Here is an 18,506-nt window from a genome sequence, read left to right as displayed (position 1 = left end):
GTACAGCATTTTGGGTGCAGTTGAAGTATATAAACAAACACAATAACAACAGCTTAATTAAACAGTTCATTATAGCTGCGGCAGCTTATGATGCCTTCTTCCATTTCTGCAATAACCATATTCTGGACTGAGAAGCTCCTCGGTCTTCTGTCTAGGTTTTTAATCAGCCCCTTCAGGTTTATTTATTCAAAAACATGAAGCTCCCCCTTAGTTCTCATTACAGTGACTACATCAGAATAGAAAATAAGAGCCAGATAGTGTCTTTGAAGTCAATGTTCATGTAGGGAATAGGGGAGGGTGACTGAACAGGACGTGCTGAGATGTATGCATGCTACCACTGTATCACTTCTCCCCTTAGAGTTCACCATCCTCACGGCAGGCTCTGCTGATGAACGTGAGGGGATGGGACCTCGTGCTTATGCCCACACATGCAACTGGGGTCACGTGTAAAAGAGGCACAGTAGCCCTTCTTCCTCCATTATTCTTTTTAACTGAAATGCACTTGGGTCAATTTAACACTAGCATATATTGGTTAAGCTGTTTAGTATTTTAATGACACAAGCTAAACTAATTTAATCAAGTGTTAAATCAGTGTAAGAGCTTGGCCCTGCAAACTGCTGAGCATGCTGGTCCCATCCACCAAACTCTTAAGCATGTGTTTAAGATCAGGAGCAGTCCCACTGAAGTCAATGGGATCATTGAGCTACATAAAACCAAGACGAGGCTTTGATAGATCAGGGCCAGACTGTTTAGCACCTTGCAAAATCAACCCCCCAGTACATCTACCTTAGGGACTTGCACCAGTTTAACTAGATCCATTTTAAACCAATGTGTTTAAACTGGTGCCAAATCTCTCATATAGAAAAGCTCTGCAATAAAATAGTTCAATAAGCGTGTGTACTCTAATAAGTAGTTTTCTGTTTAATTTCCTAGCTCCCAAACCAATAAGCCATTCAGTGTCTTCAGTCAATCTGCGGTTTGGTGGTCGGACAACTATGAAATCTGTCGTATGCAAGATGAACCCTATGTCAGATGCTGCTTCCTGCGGCTCAGAAGTGAAAAAATGGTGGACAAGACAGTTGACTGTGGAAAGTGATGAGAGTGGAGAGGATCTTCTTGACATCTGATCAGCAAAAGAGGCAAACTGAAGTCAGATTGCAACAACAGCCATTTCCAATACAAATCTAATATTCCTGGGGTTTGTACTGAAAAAGATATAATTGATGTATGTTTTATTTAGAATGAATGCCACAGGGTTTTTAACTGCTTATCCTTTTGCCATATAAAATGTAATGCAGAACTGTATGTTATATTTCAGCTCTATTTTGGTGATCACCATGGCTACGTCTACACGTGCACCCAACTTCGAAATAGCTTATTTCGATGTTGCGACATCGAAATAGGCTATTTCGATGAATAACGTCTACACGTCCTCCAGGGCTGGCAACGTCGATGTTCAACTTCGACGTTGCTCAGCCCAACATCGAAATAGGCGCAGCGAGGGAACGTCTACACGCCAAAGTAGCACACATCGAAATAAGGGAGCCAGGCACAGCTGCAGACAGGGTCACGGGGCGGACTCAACAGCAAGTCGCTCCCTTAAAGGGCCCCTCCCAGACACACTTTCATTAAACAGTGCAAGATACACAGAGCCAACAACTAGTTGCAGACCCTGTATATGCAGCACGGACCCCCAGCTGCAGCAGCAGCAGCCAGAAGCCCTGGGCTAAGGGCTGCTGCCCACGGTGACCACAGAGCCCCGCAAGGGCTGGAGAGAGAGTATCTCTCAACCCCCCAGCTGATGGCCGCCGTGGAGGACCCCGCTATTTCGATGTTGCGGGACGCGGATCGTCTACACGTCCCTACTTCGATGTTGAACGTCGAAGTAGGGCGCTATTCCCATCCGCTCATGGGGTTAGCGACTTCGACGTCTCGCCGCCTAACGTCGATTTCAACTTCGAAATAGCGCCCAACACGTGTAGACGTGACGGGCGCTATTTCGAAGTTACTGCCGCTACTTCGAAGTAGCGTGCACGTGTAGACGCAGCCCATGTGTTTAGAAGACTCTATATTATGGCAGTGTGAATAACACCAGAGTCTTTATTGTCTTTTAGCATACATGGAGCTTTGAAAGATTTCATACATTCTGTAGCTGTAACAACTTGTATTCAGGTTTACACTGTGTATTTTTCATCCCGTACTTGAAGATGGCCCTCACACTAGTGCACAACATTTTTATTTTTCCTCAATTCTATTCTAGTCATATCTCTCTAGAAAGATTTATTATTCACGAATGACCTAAAGAGGTCAGCACTTAGTTCATGGTAAGGAACAGTATTTTTACAAAGTAACAGAGAGAAAGCCGTGCTAGTCTATATACTATCAAAACAAAAAAGCAGTCAAGTAGCACTTTAAAGACTAACAAAATAATTTATTAGGTGAGCTTTCGTGGGACAGACCCACATTTTCAGACCATAGCCATACCAGAACAGGCTTAATATTTAAGGCACAGAGAACCAAAAAACAGTAATCAAGGTGGACAAAGGACAGCTTCTGAATTTTAAGTCTAGTCCATTTCTTATAATTTTCTTAAATATGCAAAAAATAGCTGATTTTAAAATCAGAAAATGATGAATTGGCTCTTAAAAACTGTATTTTTTCTTCTGGTAAATTATGCAAAGTGTTTGATTTTCATGAAAAATCAGCAAAAAAATTACATTTTAAAATTTTGCAAGAAATATTTACCCATGAAAGACAAGATGGTGTTTTCTATTAATGACTTATCAAAACAAAAGGGAATCCTACATAAAGTGGAAATTTAGATGGATTGCTACAGGGGAATAGAAAAGAATTGCAGAATCATAAAGAAAAAAATCAGAAAGCTTAACGCACCAAATGAGTTACAGCTAGCAATGGACATAAGCAGCAATAAGAAGACGTTCTTTAAATACATTAGGGCTACATCTACACTAGTCCAAAACTTTGAAGTGGCCATGCAAATTTACTAATGAAGTTTACTAATGAAGTATTGAAATACATATTGAGCACCTCATTAGAATGCCAGCAGCGGCAGCACTTTGAAATTGACGTGGCTCACTGCCATGCAGCGCGTCCAGAAGGGACTCCTTTTCGAAAGGACCCTGGCAACTTCGAAATCCCCTTATTCCTAACAGCAGCTAGGAGTAAGGGGATTTCAAAGTTGCCAGGGTTCTTTCAAAAAGGAGCCCCGTCTGGACGAGCCGCATAGCGGTGAGCCACGTCAATTTTGAAGTGCTGCGGCTGCCGGCATTCTAATGAGGTGCTGAATATCTATTTCAGCGCTTCATTAGTAAACTTCAAAGTGGCTATTTGCGTGGCCATTTTGAAGTTTTGGGCTAGTGTAGACACTTCCTAGAAGCATGAGAAAGATATAGGAACATATAGGTCCTCTGGTTAGTGGGGAAGAAGAGCTGATGACATCCGGAAGGCTGGGATGTTTAATGGCCATTATGCTTTAGTCTTCGATAAAAGGTTAATGATCACAAGATACCTAATACAATTAATATTAGCTACAAGGAGAAAGAAACACAAGTCAAAATAGGAAAATAACAGATTAAAGAACACTGAGGTAAGTTAATTAGATTCAAATTGGTAAGGCCTGATGAAATTCATCCTAGGCTACTTGAATAACTAGCTAACACAATCTTGGAACCATTAGCTATTTCTCCTAGAATTCCTGAAGGCTCCTGAGGGGTGAAGAAGATGAAAGATATCACCTGACTTTAAAAAAGGGAACCAAGACGATGTGGAAGATTATAGACCAGTCATCCTAAATTCAGTACTGGAAAGATACCCGAAGCAACTCATAAAACAATCGTTTTGTAGGTGCCTAAAATATAATAGGGTGATAAGGAACAGCCAGCATGGATTGTCAAAAACAAATAATGCTGAACTACTTAATTTCCTTCCCTGACAGGGTCACTGGCCTAGTAAATAGAGGGGAAGCAAGAGAGATGTTATATAAAATAGAAAGCTGGGGTCATCTTTACAACTTTGAGGCTTTTGAAATACAGTTTAGTTTTACACATCTAGATAGAAGTGAACCAAGTTTTACCTATGTTCTCACTCATGTGCTTGTCCAACAAACCCAAGACTGTATCATGATTCCATAATGTGGTGAAATAGTTATTGATCCCATCTTTCCTGGGAAGTCAGGTTCTAACAACTGGGTGATGGTTTGTTTTAAGTAGTAGCAGCAATGCAAAACACTTGACAAATAAAAGCGAATTAGTCAGCGTCCCAAACAGTTTTCAGTGTAGTTGGATGCGATACAAATGTAGGGATAGGAAAAAGAAGTGACCCAAAGCATCAGGAATAAGCCATGAAGTATGGCACACATCTTGTAAACTCTACAATATATGTTTTTTTATAAATACATAGGCTGGGGATTACAGGTCGTTTCCTCAGCTAAACACTGGTGGTTGTAAACTTTATAGCTGGGCCCCAAACAACAGTTTTGCAGTATAGCTGAGACCTCGTCTGCTACCGTTGTTTCCTATGGAAATGATAGATTGTTCTAATATGATGTGAGTTCTCATGAAAGGCTCACTGTTAATGTATGGCTCTGAATGTAATATTGTCTTTCAAAAACTGACAGTTGTCAGTGTTCTTCAGTGGTTTTTGGCCAAAACACTAATATAGAATCATCAGAAGACAGTATTTTTCACTGATACCATCACCAGCGATGCAAATTCAGTGTTGACTATAAAACACATTTTTTTGTGATGTCTCCTAACATTTGATTCTCTGTGTGCAGTTGAACACCTATTTTTAAAAGGTAATCCTCTCGAAGCATCATAACATACACATTTGTGTTCTATGTATTCTTTCTGGTCTGTGGTACATTTGAGTTTAAAACTAGTAGAAGCTTACATAATAGATTTAAAGTAATCTAAAGTAATCTAATGTGTGCATTCTATGGTTTATTAAGTAGACTGTGACTAAACCTTAAAGAAAATTTCAAAACATCTTTGACAAGGCCAGTATTTTGTGTTCTGTTTTGTGTCAGTTTGAAGTTCAGCTTTTGTATATAAAACAATCTGAGAAATTTTGGATTTATAAAAGATATACTCTTCGTTTTCAATGGAACTGCAGAAACTTTCTAAATCATTGTTACTGCGAGTTGTCTTTTTAAAAAAAACAAAAACACCTGGCAAACATTTTGTCCTTGCCTTTCAGTACTCCGTTAATAAAGTGAGTTGCATTAAACCAAATCCATCCCTCCAGACTTCCTTTGCAAGTATATTTGATGTACTTACCTTGTGTATGACTTGGCTGCAGGTAAAAGAACAGGTTATTTAACATGTCATCTGGAGCCCAGATTAGCAGGGGTAGCATTTAAGTTCTAGATCCCCAAAGGAAATATAAGTGTCCTAGGAAAGAGAGAAGTTGCTAAAAGCATGGACCTAAGTTAAAAAAAAAAAAAAAAAGAGCCACATCCAGATGAACACTCCCACATGACCAAATCTCCTGCTGCACACAATACCCTTGGTTTATGAAACCAAGCCTACAGTTATCACACGTAAATGAAAAAAATATTTTGAATCCCCACAGGTCCCAACCCTGGCAAAAGACCCAGTGACTTCAAACAGAGCGATACTTAGAGCTGTAAGTGTAAACAGCACAAAAATGAAAGCAGACTTTCAGAAAGTCTGAGCACCAGCCTTAAATGGGCATATGACCAAGTGGTGCAGATCATATTTCAGGCAGGTACATTTGTAACCAAAATTGGATAGCATTTGTGCTTAGGAGATATTACTTCTTACTAAAAATTCGAGCAAGATGCTTGCCTGGGAGACTCAAAACTGATGATTTCTTTAGTAAGTGTGAACCAGGTGGGCTATCTCATTGGCAGATTCTCTTCCACATTGTGTCACCTCAGAACTTCTGAAGGGGCTTGATGTTGTTTTATTAGGTATTGTCTCAAAACGTAGGCTGTTGATGGGCAAGCTGGTTGTCCTGACTTTTCAATTGCTCTTCAACACAAAGGAAGCTCAACCAAATTCAATTAACCTTCCTTTTATCTCCAGGGCTCTAATGTGGGAGCACATGAACAGTGTTGGCCATTCTCATTGCTGAAGTACCTTTAGAACCAGATTTATTAACTTCTCCGTGAGCTAAGCGTAGATGCAGCACATTTAGCCCCCTTCTTCAAGTTCTCTATTTGGCTATTTATTTTAATAGCATTGTAGGGTTCGTACTTTTACCTGACTCACCCTTATTCATCAGGGGAGATTTGGGCAACTAATTTGAACAGTCATCACAAAAGCATCCCTTGCAAAAGGGCAGCTTATTTTCAGTGAAAGGAAAGCCTAAGTAGAGTGTTAACAGGAATAAAACATCTAGCATTCAGCTGCCTGAGTTTTTCTACTCAGGAGTTGAAGAGCCTTTTCTTCTTTTTTTGCTGCCACAAAACTGAAGTTTTACAATAGTGTCCCAGCAAAAGTTTTGCTGAAATTGGTTGCAAAAATGTTTGCACTACATGTGTGTCAGAATTTAGGGAAAGTTTTGGCAATGCTGTCTGAATTAGTGAGAGTGTAGGAGTGTGAGAGGAAGGCCAGGCAAGGCAGGGATTAAACAAGGCCTGGTAGCCCAATCAGCCCCACCCCAGTTCACCTGTGGCCGGTGTCAGGCCTAGAGGAATATAAAAGAAGGGAAGCCAGCTCAGTTTGGGGCTGACAAGCCAAGAGGCAGGAGCTGGCTCTGAGGCAGGAGGCCCCCCGGCCAGAGCTGCCACCTGGTTAGCCTCTGGAGGGCACAGCCCAGGACCCTCCCTTGAGGTACTGTGGGGAGTGGGGAGCCCCCCTGGGAAACCCCTCCCTGCTAAAGGGGGGAACTAGATTCTTGGGGCCATGCCCCAAACTCAACCCATAGATTCTTGGGTGGGGCCTGCAGACCCACCCAGCAGGCCCTGGCCAGGGGGCCTAACAACTAGGCCACCTGGGCCCAGGTGTGAACCGCTCACACATGGTGGAGAATGTGAGTATAGCCTGGCCCTGTGGAAGGGCCATCCTACAGTGCAAGCCGTAGACCCAGCAAGTGGCGAACCACTGAAGCAATGGAGCCCCTGCTGAAGTGGATGGTGGAGCAACAGGCCAGCCAGCAGCAGCACCATCTGCTCCAACTGATAGCTCAGCAGCAACAGCAACTAATTGGGGAATTAGCAACCCACCAGCAACAGCTGATACAGCAGGTAACTTCCCTGATGCAATCCCAAACCCCGGATGGGCTGCCAGCGCTGGCTCCGACACCCAATCAAACTCGCAAAGATGGGACCGGAAGACAACCCAGAGGCATTCTTGGAGACCTTTGAGCGGGTGGCCACCATAGCCCAGTGGGCTGCTCAGGACTATGCCCAGGTCAAGGCAGCAATCCTGGATGCTCTAGATATCTCAGGAGAGACTTTCCGACAGCGCTTCCATGGGGAATTATGGGTGCCTGGAACCTGGCCCTGCCACATTGCCCAGAAGCTGCGGGATGCCTGCTGGAGGTGGTTAAAACCCAAAAGAAAGTCCAGGGTGCAGGTAGCTGAGCAAATCCTGCTTGAACAGTTCACACAGATCCTGCCCCCTGGGGAAGGGAGTGGGTGATGAAGAACCGTCTGGAAGACGTGACAGCAGCCGTCTAGTTGATAGAGAATTATCTAGCGGCCAAGTCCCCGGGGATGACTCCTTCTGTAGGTCCCAGGTCAGCCAGAGGCACCCCAGCACGAGCGACTGAGGGGGTCCAGGAGTCACAAGGCTGGGGTGGGCCACAGCACTGGCTGCTCCTTCCAGGGTCCCCAAACACCCAGAGTTACTGAGCTAACCCTGGGCTTTAACCCCTGGGCCCTGAACCAACCCACCAGCTCCTCCCTAGGGAACCCTGCCGCCTCTCGGACAAGTTAACAGTGACCCCACTCATGCCCCAGCCTGAAGATCCCATTCCACATCCATCCCCATCACAGGCCCCCGAGGAGACACCCCCCCCCGCCCCGAAGGCCACCCCGGAATGGGACTTCTGCTTCATGTGTGGGGGCAGTGGGCACTGGTCCCAAGACTGCCCATACATCAAGCACAACTTGGGGAAGCTTTGGACCCCACAAACACAGGCGCGCCCCCAAGGCCCTGCCAAGCTGACCATCCCTCTGTTTGTAAATGGGACAGAGGCAATTGGGCTGATCAACTCAGGGTGTGCCCAGACCCTGGTTCAGCAAGCGCTCATGCCTGATGTAGGGCCTCCCCAAGGCACCATCAGGCTGCAGTGTGTCCATGGGGCTGTAAAGACCCATCCCTGCACCCAGGTGACCCTACGGGTGGGAAGGCACAAAGAACCAGCGATGGTAGGCCTGGCCCCAGCTCTTGCCTATCCAGTAATACTAGGTAGAGACTGGGGACATTTTCATGAACTACTGGCAGGGCTTGGGAAGCCTTCAGCTAGGGAACAGCAACCCCAGCCATTAAGCATGGGAAAAGCAGGGACCAGCCCCAGCCCAGGTGGACCTGAGCCCCACTCAGCTAGAGAGGGAGCCACGCCCACTGCCTGAATCTGCAGTCCTTGCCCAGCCCTCAGACTTTGTGGGGGAGCAGCGGGCAGATGAGACACTGAGCTGAGCATATGATCAGGTGGCAGCAGTGAATGGGGAGGCCACTGGATCCCATCCAGTGGGACAGTTCCGTCATTTTGAAATGCAGGGAGACCATCTCTACCACACAGAGAAGGACCCTCAGACAGGAGAAGTGCACCGTCAGCTCCTGGTCCCCTGACCATATCGGAGAGAGATCATGCAGCTTGCCCATGCCATCCCCATGGCAGGACACCTGGGAAGAGACAAGACCCTGGCCCGGATCCTGGCCTGCTTCTTTTGGCCTGGCATCCACAGAGAGGTGGCAGACTTCTGTGCCTCCTGCCCAGAGTGCCAGCTCACAGCCCCTTGGTCCGTGGAGAAGGCCCCATTAGTTCCCTTACCACTCGTGATTATACCCTTCATGCGGATTGGTGTCAATATAGTCGGCCACTGGATACCGGTTCATCCTCGTTATTGATTATGCAACTTGGTACCCGGAAGCCGTGCCACTATGCTGCATGAGTGCCAAAAGGGTGGCCACTGAGCTCATGAACGTCATCGGTCAGGGTCCCTCGGAAGATCCTAATGGATCAAGGGACAAACTTTATGTCCCAAACAGTGCAAAAACTTTGCCAGCTGCTAAGGATCAAGACCCTTCGAACGTCCGTGTACCACCCGCAGACTGATGGACTAGTAGAACGCTTCAGTCGGACTTTGAAGGCCATGCTCCACAAGTTTGTGCTGACGGATGCACGTCACTGGAACCAGCTTCTCCTCGCCCTCATGTTTGCAGTTCGGGAGGTGCCCCAGGACTCCACAGGGTTCTCACCCTTTGAACTCCTGTAAAGGAGGCAGCCGCGGGGGATTCTGGACCTAGTGAGAGAGATGTGGGAGGAACAGCCCTCCCGAAGCAATAACATGGTGCAATATGTGCTCAACCTACGTGAGAGGCTTGAAGCTCTAGGCACATTTGCCCGAGAGAACCTCCTCCAAGCACAGCGGGCCCACGAGGAAACTTACAACAGGCAGGCAAGACTCCGTGAGTTTCAGCCAGGGGATCGAGTGCTACTGCTACTGCCAAGTACAGACTCTAAGCTCCTCACCCACTGGCAGGGGCCTTACGAGATTGTCCGGCAAGTGGGCCCAGTGAGCTATGAGGTGGACCAGACGGATAAGCGTAAGGGGTGGCAGATCTACCATGTAAATCTCTTAAAACCCTGGAAGGCCCAGGAAGGGCTACTAATCACTCCCTACACACCAGACCCAGAACTGGGGCCCCAGGCAGCGGAGGTGGCAAACCCTAGGGAGGTACAGATTGGGCCCAACCTTAGCCCAGAGCAAAGAAAGCAGGCCCAGAAGTTAGCGGCTGACTTTTCCTCACTCTTTTCAACGAAACCCGGTCGAACTCACCTGGCTGTCCACCATATCCAGACTGAACTCGGGGTTAAGGTCCGAGAAACGCCTCAACCCCTGCCCCGGAAGTTGAGGGAGATGGTAAGGCAAGAACTTCTAGTACTGTGGGTAATCGAGGAATCCTTCAGTGAATGGAAAAGCCCAATAGTCCTAGTCCCCAAACCGGACGGGAGCACTCGCATTTGCATTGACTTCCGAAAGCTGAATGCCATAGCCAAATTCGATGCCTACCCAATGCCCCAGCTAGATGAGTTGCTCGATCAGCTTCGGGAAGCCGAATATATCACTACCCTTGACTTAACCAAGGGCTATTGGCAAATCCCCCTCACGCCTGAGTCCAAGGAGAAGACAGTTTTCTCCACTCTCTTCAGACTCTTCCAGTGCCGAACCATGCCCTTTGGGCTGCACGGTGCCCCAGCTATATTCCAGCACCTAATGGATCGGCTTTTATGTCCCCGTAGCCAGCACACTGCAGCATATTTGAATGATATTGTGGTGTATAGCCGCTATTGGCAGACCCACCTACAACATGTGTCTGCTGTATTGCGGTCCCTCCAGGAAGCAGGCCTGATAGCGAACCCAGCAAAATGCCACCTCGGAAGGGATGAGACCACCTACTTAGGGTACACCTTGGGGAAGGGCTTGGTACACCCCCAGTGGGGGAGGTCCAAGCTCTCCAGCAATACACCCCTCCCATCGTCGAAGAGACAGGTGCACCAGTTCCTGGGGTTAGCAGGGTACTACTGCTGCTTCATCCCGAGCTTCTTCTCCATCGCTGCCCCTTTTACTGACCTCCTCAGGAAAGAGGTTCCTAACTGTATCCCATGGACCCCAGTTTGTGAGGAAGCTTTCCAGGCCCTAAAGGCCCAGCTCTGCCGAGAACTGGTCTTGTACAGCCCTGACTTCTCGAGGGAGTTCCTGCTACAGATGGGTGCCTCAGATGTTGGGGTGGGAGCAGTGCTCTCCCAAATTGTGGGAGGCGAGGAGCACCCGATTCTTTATATCAGCCATAAGCTCTTCCCAAGGGAGAAGGCCTACTCAGTAATAGGGGAAGAGGCCCTAGCCATCAAATGGACCATAGACTCCCTTTGATACTACTTCCTGGGCAGACACTTTACCCTCGTCACCGACCACGCCCCCTTGCGCTGGCTACAGGCGATGAAAGAGAAAAACTCCAGAATCATGAGGTGGTACCTCTCCCTCCAAACCTCCTTCCAGATCCAGCATCATGCAGGAACGGATCACGCAAATGCGGACTTCTTTTCTAGGGGAGAAGGAACACAGTTGGGGGAGGGGCAGACCCCTGGGGGGGTCTTGAGGGGCGGGATGTGTAGGAGTGTGAGAGGGAGGCCAGGCAAGGCAGGGGTTAAACATGTCCTGGTAGCCCAATCAGCCCCACCCCAGCTCACCTGTGGCTGGTGTCAGTCCTGGAGGAGTATAAAGGGAGGGAAGCCAGCTCATTTTGGGGCTGACCAGTCAAGAGGCAGGAGCTGGCTCTGAGGCAGGAGGCCCCAGGCCAGAGTTACCACCCAGTTAGCTGCCCGAGGGCACAGCCCAGGACCCTCCCCCAGGTACTGAGGGGAGTGGGGAGCCCCCCCCGGGAAACCCCTCTCCCTGCTAAAGAAGGGAACTAGATTCTTGGGGCCATGCCCCAAACTCAACCCATAGACTCTTGGGTGGGGGCTGCAGACCACCCAACAGGCCCTGGCCAGGGGGCCTAGCTACTAGGGCACCCGGGGCCAGGTACAAACCACTCACAGAGAGTATCACCTCATGGAACGCATTCCCTTCAGTTTAACAAATGAACAGTTAAGGGGTGATTTGCTAAGAGTGTATAAGTAGCACCAAGGAGCACAAACAGTCGATAATGGGCTCTGTAATCTAACAGAAAAATGTATGTACCCTAACACGCTGCAATAGACGGAAGTTGATGTTAGTCAAATTTAGACTGGAAATAAATTATACATTTGCAAAAGTGAGGGCAATTAAACACTGGAAAAACTGACCAAATGTCCTTGTGGAGTCTCCATCATAGACAATTTTAAAATCAAGATTGGCTGTTTTTCTGAAAGATATTCTTTACAGATTGTTTTGAGGAAATCCTGAGGCCTGTGCTATAGAGGTTGTCAGACCAGATGCTCACAATGGTCCTGTCAACCTTGAAATCTATGAATTTCAAACTGGGTTAGTCACATGATTAGACACTTGGATGATGCTGATGCTGGTTCACTGTGCCAGAGCTTTACAGATAAGAGTTTTGTTTTGTTAAGTTTTATTTGATTGCTCAGATGCCATCAATTAGCCTGTTTAAAAAAAAAAAATCTCGAAACCTGCCAGACAGCAGCCTGATACATTTTATGTTCTTAATATTCCCACAGTTAGGGGGCTAAACATCACTATCATTATTTTAGTTTTCACATGTTGGATCTGACTGCAGTTTTACAAAGGAAATCAGTCTTATTTTCCAGCTGGATGTTCCTGTTGGAGGCTTACATTTTGCCTCGATCATTAATGTTACCTTCTGGGCTTCTCCAACCCTACTACTCTGCTGCTTGTACAGCATAAAGACTTCCAAGCCTCGTGCTGTGACAATGCCTTTTATTTTACTTTTTTGGCATAAGAAAAATGCCTCTGTTCTGAGCAGGGGGAACATCCTGTGGCTCGGCTCATTGCTCATCTACACATTATAATTACACTGCGTGCTAACATTTTGCCGTACCTGGTTAAACTCCTCTGGTCACAGTTTGGTTGTGGCTGTTCATGACATTTTTTTTTTCCTAAACACACTATATATTTTAAAAGCTAAATAGAGCATCACTCACGAAAACACAATAAAAGCCTTTTTGTGGATTGTGGTTTTGGGGTGGGGGGTTGTTTCGTTTTGTTTTTACTTTAAATGTCCTTCTCAGTTATCTGCCCAGCCTTAACTTTGGTCTACACTACAAATGTACATCGCTCTGGGATGTGGCAAATACACACATTCCAACAACTTAGTTGTACCTACCTAGTAGTAGTAGCATCCTTCAGTCTAAGTAGACTATGGATCGCACCCTTCGTAGTTCCATTTGGGATCATCATTTACAGCGCCTACTGTGACTATGAAGACCCACACGAGAATGACAGCCCTTGCTGCATCTGTTGCATGTGTAATGGGTGTCTGGCAGGTCCTTACTGTGCTTTCTGTGGGCTCGCTTCTCCTCTGCTAGCTGTCTGATCCTCATCTCGCCCTTCTGAAGGCCCTTGTGTAGTTTCTGCCTCCATCTGCTGCGATTGTCTGCCAGCTCCTCCCAGCTGTCCGGCTCGATGTCTACCTCCCTGAGGTCCCTCTTGCAAACATCTTTGTAGCGCAATTGGAGGCATCCGGGAGGTCTTTTGCCAGAGGCTAGCTCGCCATACAGGATGTCTTTTGGGATCCTTCCATCAGTCATCCTGTGGACACGGCCAAGCCAGCGGAGCCACTGCTGCCTGAGGAGGGTGTGCATGGTTGGCATTCCAGCTTGCTCGAGGACGGCGGTGTTGGACACTTTGTCCTTCCACAATATTCCAAGGATGCACCTGAGGCAGTGCAAGTGGAAGACATTCAGCCTCTTTGCCTGGCAGGCGTACAGGCTCTAAGACTCACGGCTGTAAAGGAGGGTGCTGAGGATGCAGGCTCTGTAGACTTGCATTTTTGTGTGGGTGTACAACTTGATGTTATTCCACACTCTCTCGCTGAGTCTGGACAGAATTGTGGATGCTTTTCCAATCCTTCTATTTAGCTCAGTCTCCAATGACAGGGTGTCAGTGATGGTGGCCCTGAGGTAAAAAAACTCATGGGTGACCTCTAACATATAGTAGTCGTTGCTGATTGATGGAGATTCATCAACATCCTGACCAAGTACGTTTGTCTTCCTTAGGCTGATGGAAAGCCCGAAGTCCTTGCATGCTTTGGAGAACTGATCCAGCAGTTTCTGAAGCTGGTCTTCTGTGTGTGACACTACAGCAGCATCATCTGCAAACAGCAAATCTCTGATGAGGACTTCCTGCACCTTAGATTTAGCTTTCAGCCTTGCAAGATTAAACAGTTTCCCATCAGATCTTGTGTGCAAAAAGATGCCCTCTGTTGAAGATCCAAAGGCATGCTTCAGGAGGAGTGCGAAGAAGATCCTCAACAATGTCGGAGCAAGGACGCATCCTTGTTTGATGCCGCCCCTGATGCTGAAAACATCCGATAATGTGCTGTCATATTGTATGGTTCCTCTCATGTATTCGTGGAAAGACTGGATCATCTTGAGTAACCATGGAGGACAGCCTATCTTGTGGAGCAGTTTGAACAGTCCATCCCTGCTGACCAAGTCGAAGGCCTTGGTCAGGTCGATGAAGGCAATATAGAGTGTCTTCCTCTGCTCTCTGCATTTCTCCTGCAGCTGTCTTAGGGAGAAGACCATGTCCACGGTAGACCTCTCTGTGCGAAATGCGCACTGTGATTCGGGATACACCCTCTCAGAAATCTTCTGGAGTCTGCCGAGGTTGACGCGAGCGAACAGTTTACCAGTGATGCTTAGGAGGGAGATTCCACAGTAATTGTTGCAGTCACTTCTGTCTCCTTTGTTCTTTTACAAAGTTACAATGTTAGTGTTGCGCATATCCTGTGGAACCTCTCCCTCTCTCCAGCACAGACACAGTAGCTCATGCAGGGGTTCCAGGAGGGTGTCCGTGGCACACTTGATTACCTCTGGTGGTATACCATCCTGGTCTGGGGCCTTTCCTACTGCAATGCTGTCGATGGCTTTCTTCAGTTCGTCCACAGTTGGTTCCTGATCCAGTTCGTCCATTACTGGTAGGAGTTCGATGGCATCAAGGGCTGTATCAACCACAATGTTCTCACGTGAGTGCAGCTTGGAGTAGTGCTCGACCCAGCGCTCCATCTGTTTGGCTTTGTCAGCAATGACTTCACCAGATTTGGATTTCAGAGGTGCCATCTTGTTCTGCATGGGTCCTAATGCCTTCTTGATGCCCTCGTACATTCCTCTGTGATTACCAGCGTCAGCACTGGTCTGGATGCTGCTGCATAGCTCGAGCCAGTAGTTGCTGGCACAGCGCCTGGCTGTCTGCTGTACTGTTTTTCTGGCTGCTCTGAAAGCTTGCAGGGTACTCTGACTCAGTGAGCGTTTGTAGTCCAGGAGTGCAGCGCGCTTCTTTTCGATGGCTGGAATCATCTCATTGGAGTTAGCTTTGAACCAGTCATTTGTGTTTCTAGCTCTTCTTCCAAACACTGACAAGGCTGTGCTGTAAATTTTATCCCTCAGATGCTGCCCTCTGGATGTCACATTGGCACCCCCAGGGCTGCTGTGCAGATTCTCCTTGAGGGTCACTCTGAACTTTTCGTCTCTCTCTGAGTTTGCTGTCTTTCTGGCATCAATGTGGGGCCTTCCAGTTGGTTTAGAGTGGTTCAGCTTCTTGGGGTCTCACCTTGAGTTTGGAGCAAACTAGCGAGTGATCTGTATCGCAGTCAGCACTATGATAGCTGCATGTCAGAAGGACGTTTTTGAGGTTATCACATGTAGTGATGACCACGTCTAGTTGATGCCAGTGTTTCAAGCATGGGTGTCTCCATGACACGCTGTGCCTGTGGCTTGGTTTGGAAAAATGTGTTTGTGATGCACAGATTGTGGCATATGCAAAGTTCAAGAAGATGCTGTCCATTTTCATTCATTTTTCCCACACCGAAGTGGCCTAAGCAGGCAGGCCATGAGTCATGATCAGCTCCAACTCTCGCATTGAAGTCACCCAAAATGTACAGCTGTTCGCAAGCAGGTATTTGCACTGTGGCAGCACGAAGCACACCATAGAACTTGTCTTTTACTTCTGGTGTGGCGTACAGGGTTGGAGCATAAGCGCTGATCAGGTAGACAGGACCAGCGCAAGTTTGAAGTATGACCTGAAGGAGTCTTTCTGATCCACCCATGACTAATTCCACCATTTGTAGAAGGGTGTTTCTGATGGCAAAGCCAACACCATACTCCCTGGGTTCATCTTGGGCTTTACCCTGCCAGAAAAAGGTGTAGTCCTTTTCCTTTAGAGATCCCGAATCTGCGAGTCACATCTCTTGTAAAGCAGCAATGTCAACTTGGAGCCTCTTCAGTTCCTCATTGATGACAGAGGTCTTTCGGGTGTTGCTGATGTCCTGAAGACCTTCAGTCAAACCGGTCAGCATGGTCCGCACGTTCCAGCAAGCAAGCTTAAAACTTTGATGGTTTCCTTTTCTTGTTGATTTTCTTATTGGTTTGCCTGGTGCTCAAATTTCAGTCACTTGTCAGGTTTGGGAACCTTAACTCTCACGCACTCAGTGAGGCAGGTGAACTGTGGCAGGACAGTACGCTTCTGGCTGGGGGCTGCCCAGCTTGAGGCGGGTGGTGACTGTCCAGTGAGATGCGATGATCTCTCCCACCATCGAAGGCAACCCCTGGCGCTCGTTCTCTATGCCAATCGAGCAAGAGCTTATAACCGGTATCTGTTCCCTCCCATGTTGGTTCAACGCTGTTAAGTGATGCTGGAGTACCTCTCCAGGCGCAAGCCTGGGCAATTTTTTTGGGACCCTGGGCTGCCCAGACGCCAGTGTCCCTCTCTCAGCTTTACTGCTATAGTCCAAAGGAGAGGATAACCTCTACGTCTGGTACCAGCTCAGCTGCAGGAGTTGCCGAGTCAATGCCAGAAGTTGGCACAGAACCACCTTAGGATTCCCCTCTGGATTTTCTGTCAGGGTTTACTCCCTTACCCTTGCTCCTTCCCAGGATAACCCACAAGGCAGTGGGGCTGTACCTACCTACACCACAGTTTAGACAGCACTTTGTTGATGGGAGGGCTTCTGTCAGCATGGCAACCACCTCTTGAAGAGGTGGTGTACCTACACCAATGGGAGAAGCAATCCTGTCAGCAGAGCTCTGCATGGATACAAAAAGCATCCGCGTCTAATCTGCAAAAATTGCATCTGCAGATATCTACAGATTTACAGGACTCAAAGGCTATGTCTGTATGGCAGCCACACACAAAAATGCATTTTGAAATTGCATGCAGCTATTTTAAAATAGCATTTCTAGACACATATGCCCATTTTGAAATAGTGCCATAGGACGCCATTATGGCTTATTTCAAAATAGTGCTTATTTCGACCTATTTCAGACTTGGTTTCAAATAGCTTATTTCACAACAGGCATTAGTCCTCGTAGAATGAGGTTCGTAGAATCCTAGACTCATAGGGCTGGAAGGGACCGCAGGAGGTCATCGAGTCCTGCCCCCTGCTTTCAGCTAGATCAATCCCAACTAAGTCATCCCAGCTAGGAATTTGTCAAGCTGGGACTTAAAAAGCTCTCTTGCGCTGTGTCTACACTAGCCAAAAACTTCAAAATGGCCATGTAAATGGCCATTTCCAAGTTTACTAATGAAGCGCTGAAATACATATTCAGCACCTCATTAGCATGCGGGCAGCCGCGGCACTTGGACAGTGACGCGGCTCGCCGCCGCGCAGCTCATCCCGACGGGGCTCCTTTTCGAAAAGACCCCGCCTACGTCGAAGTCCCCTTATTCCCATCTGCTCACAGGAATAAGGGGACTTCGAAGTAGGCGGGGTCCTTTCGAAAAGGAGCCCTGTCGGGACGAGCTGCGTGGCGGTGAGCCACGTCAATTTCGAAGTGCTGCGGCTGCCTGCATGCTAATGAGGCGCTGAATATGTATTTCAGCACTTCATTAGTAAACTTGGAAATGGCCATTTACATGGCCATTTCGAAGTTTGGGGCTAGTGTAGACATAGCCTTGGCAACGCATTCCAGTGCTTCACTACCCTCTTGGTGAAACAGTTTTTCCTAATCTCCAACCTACTCCTCTCCTTCTGTAACTTCAGACCATTGCTCCTTCTTCTGCCATCTGTCATCACTGAGAACAGTTTCTCTCCGTGGTCTTTAGAGCTCCCCTTCAGGAAGTTGAAGGCTGCTATTGAATCACCCCTCAGTCTTCTCTTCTGCAAAGTTAACAAGCCCAAATCCCTCAGCCTGTACACATAAATCATGTACTCCAGCCCTTTAATCATTTTTGTTGCCCTCTGCTGAACCTGCTCCAGCACATCCACATCCTTTCTATACTCAAGGGCCTAAAACTGGATGACATACTCCAGATATGGCCTCACCAGTGCCAAATAGAGGGAACAACAACTTCTTTACGTCTGCTCAAAATGCCTCCTACTGCACCCCAATATGCCAGTAACCTTCTTGGCTACAACAGCACATGTTTTACTCATATCCAATCTTTCATCCACCATAATCCCTTGGCCCCTTTCTGCCGTACTGCTGCTTATTCAGTCAGTCCAAAGCCTATAACAATGCTTGGGATTCTTCCGTCCCAAGTGCAGAATTCTACACGTCTCCGTGTTGAACCGTATTAGATTTCTTTTGGCCCAATCCCCCCAATTTATCCAGGTCACTCTGGCTCTTCTCTCTTCCCTCTAACATATCTGTCCAGACAGTACTTGGTCCTG

At 47.4% G+C, this 18,506-nt stretch overlaps 1 protein-coding gene across 4 annotated transcripts in view; it reads left to right on the top strand.

Moving 5' to 3' along the window:
• NALCN (sodium leak channel, non-selective) overlaps window positions 1–1,531 on the top strand; it is a 398,131-nt gene extending 396,600 nt beyond the window's left edge. For all 4 annotated transcript variants that reach the window (XM_074983150.1, XM_074983148.1, XM_074983149.1 and 1 more), the window contains one exon: window positions 934–1,531. In XM_074983150.1, the coding sequence (XP_074839251.1) occupies window positions 934–1,127 (194 nt within the window). In that variant the 3' untranslated portion in view covers window positions 1,128–1,531. The remainder of the gene's footprint in view (window positions 1–933) is intronic.
• Window positions 1,532–18,506: the final 16,975 nt, after the last annotated feature.

The sequence above is a fragment of the Carettochelys insculpta genome, chromosome 1 (assembly GCF_033958435.1).
Source record: "Carettochelys insculpta isolate YL-2023 chromosome 1, ASM3395843v1, whole genome shotgun sequence".
NCBI classification, from domain to species: domain Eukaryota; kingdom Metazoa; phylum Chordata; order Testudines; family Carettochelyidae; genus Carettochelys; species Carettochelys insculpta.
The sequence above is the reverse complement of the archived record's forward strand: the minus strand, read 5'-3'. Positions and strand labels throughout refer to the sequence as shown.